This window comes from Phalaenopsis equestris, unplaced genomic scaffold (assembly GCF_001263595.1).
Source record: "Phalaenopsis equestris unplaced genomic scaffold, ASM126359v1 Scaffold000002, whole genome shotgun sequence".
Lineage (NCBI taxonomy): Eukaryota > Viridiplantae > Streptophyta > Magnoliopsida > Asparagales > Orchidaceae > Phalaenopsis > Phalaenopsis equestris.
The window spans coordinates 4,263,283-4,270,101 of NW_018164444.1; the positions used below are offsets into that span (position 1 = coordinate 4,263,283).

Below are 6,819 nucleotides of genomic sequence, written 5' to 3' on the forward strand. Positions count from 1 at the left end.
TTAGAGACAGATTACAGGCCTGTATATACAGACAAACAACACGACAAACTTGTAAATGTAGTCAGAGGCGGAAAAGACATTATACATGAGTTATTACTAATATAAACATATTCTTCCTCTTAACAACTTCGGACCTAAGCTAAGGGAGCACAAGCAAGGAGCTAGAGGCGTCGTCTGGAGAGGTAGAGGATGATCAAGGTGAGTCCAATATCAAAGAAATAGATTGATCAAGAGAGGAGAACCATAGCTACTTATACATGTATATATAGGTAGTGCTTAAATTTGTCATATTTCTATAGTAATTTAGACATAAATTTTTTTTCTTAAGAAAAATATTTGTGATATAAATTTCCCACAAAAAAAGTTTGAATAAAATTCTATGAAGTGTAGAAATAAACAATAAAATTGCATATAAATGAAAAAAGCTAGACCATTATGCCAAGGACCTAATTTTGGGGATTTTCTTGGCCATCAACCATACATGGCTATGTCAATAACACATTGTTCTAATAGGGACATATTTATGAGCAAATGTTAAGTTCGCTCTTAGTATATACGTAGAAGGGTGTTGATACACACGTGCGGTCACCCCTGTAGATCACATGCAATACATGTAATGTTTTTTACATATATTAGAGGAGAAGATTTAGAGCTTATTAAGGAGGAATTGTGTGGAGAGAAGAAAGATTTAGAGCTTATTTTTTTCGATCTAAACTTGTTATTTTGGATCTTTACGTACATGTTACATGAGATATTGATATTTACAAATAAACCGCCCAGGTGATTTTTTATTAACTATCAAATCGATGTAAAACTATTGAGAATTTGATAAAAATGAAAAATATGGATTGAGGTTTTATCATGAATTTTGAAAATTGGGTGAGAATTTTGAAAATCAATTAGATACATGACCATGTCATGTGATGTGTGCTGGAAAATTCGCGGTGGTAGAGTAACAGATTATTGTCTTAATGTTGTACGAGAATTCAGCACGCACACAGATGAAAGAGAAATAAACAGTGATGACTCCAGAAACTTTTACGTGAAAAACCCGGAAAGGAAAAAAACCACGGGGTTTGACCCAATTGCGAAAATTTACTAGTGATTGATGATTACAGAATTCCCTTATTCTACAGACGGGAAAATGTTATTAGATTTTCATAATACTACGTCGACTGACGGCGTCTGGTTGGTGGTGATTAATGATGATTGGTGGTGATCGAGTTTAGATGGCGGGGGTCAACGGAAGTCGACGGTGGTCGACAACGATGAGCGATGGTCGATGAAGGTCGACACTGGTTGACGAAGGACGACGGTCGGCTATGGTCGATGAAGGTCGACGGTGGTTGCTGGTGGTCGACGGAGGTCAAAGGTGATCGACGGTGGTCAACGACGACCGGCAGTGGTTGCGACGGTTGGTGGTGGTTGACGGCGATCGACGATGGCAGAGATGGTGTTGGACTTGAACTCCTTCTCAAAGCCTCAAGTTCTCTCTCAATCCCCTCTTTCATGTAAGGGGTGAGGCTCTATTCATAGTGTTTTGGGCGCAATTAATTCAGGAATACGAACCATTTTTATCGGACGGTTAAAAAAATTTCCCTCGATCAGATGATGTTTGATGAACATTTGAGTGCCTTAACGATGTCGGAATTGAGCAATCCTATGCTATGCTCGTTGGATTCGTATTGTCGTGACGCTCGCTTCGACTTTGACATCGCTAGATTAGACATCTATTTGACCTCTCAAATGCCTCCAGAAATCCTTCAAGTGTGGATTAGCGGTCTATCATCATGCTATATATTAAGAGGTTAGTTGACTTTTTGTCTAAAGGAATTTTTTATCTCAAAAGTAAAGACTTTTTTGGGTAATGCTGTACACTTTTTATTTTTGTTTTCATTCATACCGATTATTTTATTTTCTTAAAGCGACTGAGTTTTTTCCGACAACAGATGAAAAAAGAGCAGCTTTTTAAATATTTTCAGACAAAAAAAAATGACACTAACCAAAAAAAAAAAAAAACAATTAAAAAGTAATACTAGAAGGGGACATTTTAGCATAAAAATATTTATCGGGCATAAAATTCAATTTTTATAAAAATTATTATATTTAGTTCATTTGGTTCAAATATTCTAAAAGGTTAAAGAAGAAATGGTGAATATTGTTTGGGTGTGGTGCCGGAAAGAGCACCCACAACCATAAGAAAGTCAGACAACCAGCAAAGGTAATTTGAGTGTGAACACCTGCGTCTGAACAGAAGGCTCGGAGCCCCGCGCCCAAATGGGTGCACCCTCGCACTGTTTATTAGACACATATGCTTCCGGTTACATAGGGTATGATATTCTCATGCCAAAGAGTGGTGCGGGCATACCCGGTGTTGTATCTCTTCCATTTTGGTTCAAATCCTTCATTAGAACTACAAAGTTGTAGACTCTTGTGTGCGGTTCTTTTGATAATGATTCTCGTGAAGAAGAGAAGTGTCCGAGAGGAGAATTTAAATGTGTTTTTCTCTTATGAGAAAAAAGATGTGGAGGGAAGTTCTGTAAGTTCCATCAATTGTAGAGGGAGATATGAGTGAGTATTATGTAATTTTCTGAATTTTCATAGTGGACATTTCTTGGATGTATGACTTCGTGATTTTTTTCCCATTTTGAAGATTTTTCACGTTAAATCCCGTGTATTTTTGGATTGTTTTTGTTGTGCTTTCTTATGTGCATATTCTGTTGTGTGCTTTTGATTTCTAATTGGAATTAAGCCTAAGTAGAAGTATATGATTTCCATCCCAACAAAGTGGTGTCTGATCGGAGTGTTTGATTTGGGTGGGAGCAATCACCGATGAAGCAAGTTACAAAGTGGTTAATGGAAAGAACTTCATGTTTTGGACGATGCAAGTAGATTTAACGGAAAGAACTTCATGTTTTGGACGATGCAAGTAGATGATTTGTTGTATCCTTAAAAAATGTATTTGCCACTGCAAGGTATCGCCAACAAGCTCGGGTACATAACTATGGAAAAATGAGAGGTGCTAGATCGAACAACCCTAGGTTTGATCTGTTTATCAATTTCCTCGTTTGTTAAGTATAGTGGATCTCATGGCGGCACTAATAAAGATACATGTAAAATATTCTATTTCAAATAAGATTTTTCTGATGAATAGTTTTTTCAACATAAAGATGGTGGAAGACAATTCAACGACAAAACATATAAATAATTTCAACACTGTAATGAGTCATTTGTATTTTTTGGAGTTCAATTGATGATGATATTAAAAAGCTGTTGATATTATCTTCATTATTTGACAGTTGGGATGATTTGGTCACATCGGTGAGTTACCTTTTCTAGGAATATATAGTTGAACTTTGATGACATTGTGGGATTGATGTTGAATAAATAAGTTCACATGAAGTTAATGAATGAAGAAAATTTAGGTTTTGCGTTGGATGTGTAAAGTAAACAAACGAATTTGGATAGACTTATAGGCAGAGACATATTCAAGTCCAAAAAAGAAAAATACTAATCAAGTAGAGAAAATGATAGAGGAAAATGTAAGAACTACATAAAGAAATAACACTTCATGAAATACTGTAAAGCTTCAAGGAAAGTTGGTAGTAGAGTACAAGAAAGAAGTCTCTCTACAAATGTCTCTACAGTTTAAATTCAAAGTGACTCACTTGTGTTATCCCTAATCAGAATCGAAGTTTGGATACTAGATTCATATGTTTAATTTCACACATGTCCCAATAAAGTGGTATTGAAAAGTTACACTTAGAGTGATCCAAATAATGTTAATCTGAGAGATAACAAGACCTGCAATATCGTAGAAAGGGGTGATGTGGATATCAGAATTTCAAATAAAATAGTATGGAAGCTTACTAAAGTTAGGCATGTTCATAGTCTGAAGAGAAATCTCACCTTTGCGAGCCAGTAGGCAAAATTAGGCTTCGTGACTACTTTCACAGGTAATTCGTTGAAGGTGACCCAAGGCCAATGGAGATGGCCCGAGACAATATGAATGCACTATTTATCTTATCAATGAAATAATGAAGCCCTTACATTTAGAGAATAAAGAATTTAGGTCCAACCAGAAAAATTCTAGGGAAGAGAGTCAGCAGGGACATGAGTTCAGGTACGTTAAAGTTGTCTTAGGCAAAATATATTTAGAAGACCCTACATAAATTCTCATGAAGAAGAGAAGTGTCAGAGATGAGGATTTAGCTTGCTTTCTCTAGAGAGATCAAATGGAAGGGTTTGGAGCGAAGTCATGTCTGTTGCATGGATTGTAGAGACGAGATCTAATCAAGTATTTTATACTTACTGAATTTTCATATTATAATTCCATTGGTAGTATGACTCTATGGTTTTTTTTCTAATTCTTAGATTTTTCCAACGTTAAATCCAGGTGTATTCTTCTAGATTATTTTTGTTGTGATTTCGTCCGAATATCTTATTTCAATTTTGTCAAATCAGTGTGATCCTATTCCACAGTGTGATTATAATTTCTAATTGGATCGAAGCCCTAATAGAGGTAAAAGACTTCCACCCCAACAATCAATTGCGGGATTTATATACATACCAACTAATTCCTATTTATTCATATATCAAACACCTAAATTTTAATTTTTATAATTAGACTATCAAACTCTTTTTTTATTCTACAAAAATATCATAATTTTTAATTTTTAAAAAGTAAAAAGATGTTTTTTTTTTCATGCATGATATATATAATTTAGATGATTGATAAGCAAATACAAAAGAATTAAGCGGTATGAAGCAAGATGTATGTAAATCTTTCAAATTTAAAAAGCTCTCATTTAAACCATTATAACGATTTAGAAACAATAAAACACAGTCATTTCTACTTGAGCTTCTTTAGCTCAATCAACTCGCCCAACAATTTCCCAATCTCCTCAAAGGACGACCCGTTCTTCTCCACAGCTGTCTTTGCCATCTCCCCAAGCTCCTTCGCCCTCCTCCTCCTCTCCTCAGCCTCCTCCCCTCCCCCCATCAACCCCCTCACCGCCGCCTCAATCGCATCAGCCTTCACCACCATCCTCGCCTCCGCATCACAAGTCCACACCTTTGACCCCACCTCCACCCCGACCTTCAACACCTCCACCAAAAGCTTCTCATTGTAGAACTGCTCCGCACACAACGGCCATGTCGCCATCGGCAACCCTGCACAAATCCCCTCCAAACTCGAATTCCACCCGCAATGAGTCACAAATCCCCCAACCGAGCCATGATTCAATATCAACAGCTGCGGCGCCCATCCTCTTATCACCATCCCCTGCCCTTCAACCCTCGCCTCATACCCTTCCGGAACACAACCATCACCCTCGTTTCGCACCACCCAAACAAACGGATGCCCCGCCGCTTCCAACCCTGCCGCCATTTCTCTTAGCTGCTCCCCAGAGAAAAGACTCTCGCTTCCAAAGCACATATACACGACCGAGCCTGCTGCTCTGTTTTCAAGCCATTTCAAGCACTGGTCTGCTAACTCCGGATGCTCCCCACCCCTTGATGACTTTTCCGCCACCTCCTTGTTGCAGAGAGAAATAGGGCCGATATTCCACGTCCTCCCCACGAACTTGCGATATTGGTCCACATATTCAGGCTCCAGCTGATGGAAGCTGTTCATCACTGCGCCATAGTTTTTCGTTTCCACCTCCACCGCCTCTTTTAGTGTCTCCAAGAAAAAAACCAACGGCGTTCCTTCTAATTTTTGTGACTCCATGAATTCAGTTTTCAACATCTCTATTCGGTGAGGGAGGCCCGGGAGGACAAAGGAGTCGCCTTTATCGGCTAATAGGCGCGGGTCTAAAACATGGGTGGCGCAAAGCGCAAAATTGCTGGTGCCGTGGAAGACGAGCCGCGGAATACCTCTGGCGGCGGCGACATGGTATGTCCATGGAAAGAATATGTCTGTGAGGACGCAATCAGGGTGCAGAGCTTGGAGCAGGGAGTCAAAAGAGTGGCGGAGTGAGGCGATGGCTCGGAAGAAGTTGGAGCGTTGTTCATCGGACAGCATGGAGGAGCGGCTCTCGCAGCCCTTGGGGAGGCCGAATTCGGCGTAGGGGAAGGGGATGATGTGGAGATGGATGGAGTCGTCGATGGTGGGGCGGATCAAGGCTGCGTTAACAAGGGTGGTGAGAATGGTGATTCGAGCGCCGCGGGCTGCGAAGAGCTTGGCTATGTCGGCCATGGGGAGGATGTGGCCTGGCGCCATGAAAGGGAAGAAAAGAAGATGAAGTTGGGTGGCTTCAGATCCCATGGTTGTGTGGATTAATGGCTGATGGGCTGTGTGGATTAATGATTGCGGGGTAATACATGCTTTATATCGTGCAAAATTGTTCAGGTCCCATCATAGCTGGCGGATGAGCAACCCCTTCTGGAAGAAAACAGATGGACGGCCGCATCTCCTTGTCAGTACAAAGAGAAAAAAATCAAGGAGAGAGCTTGGCTATATATTTAAAATATTTAGGTATTTAAATTTTCTATGGAAAAAAATAAAAATGGAAAATTGATTTTACTCAATATCATAAATTTTAAGAAGAAAATGATAATGTCATTTCTTCATGTGATATTAAATATTTAAGTGGTGTGCGTGAATATCAAAGTTCAGTAAGTAAATATATAAGATGTGATCTTTATGTAAATGCCCAAATTAATTAAGAGTACAATGCAATTTTTCTAGAGGTTTGCAGGCCGAGTCAGAAGGCACCTAAATCTATTTATAATGTTGCTTCTAGAAAGGTTCTATATTATATTAATATGGGTGTCTATATTAATAAAGAATTTTTAATATATATATATATATATATA

At 38.8% G+C, this 6,819-nt stretch overlaps 1 protein-coding gene across 1 annotated transcript; it reads right to left on the reverse strand.

The window, feature by feature from the left end:
• Positions 1 to 4,781: 4,781 nt before the first annotated feature.
• LOC110025354 (scopoletin glucosyltransferase-like) lies at positions 4,782 to 6,355 on the reverse strand. The gene has a single exon (XM_020725799.1). It carries the CDS (start codon positions 6,266 to 6,268, stop codon positions 4,853 to 4,855), a length of 1,416 nt encoding a protein of 471 aa, XP_020581458.1. The 5' UTR covers positions 6,269 to 6,355; the 3' UTR covers positions 4,782 to 4,852.
• Between the last annotated feature and the right edge of the window lie 464 nt (positions 6,356 to 6,819).

Coding starts and splice junctions, on each gene's coding strand:
- LOC110025354 (XM_020725799.1), bottom strand. CDS start 6,268: ATGGGATCTGAAGCCACCCAACTTCATCTTCTTTTCTTCCCTTTCATG.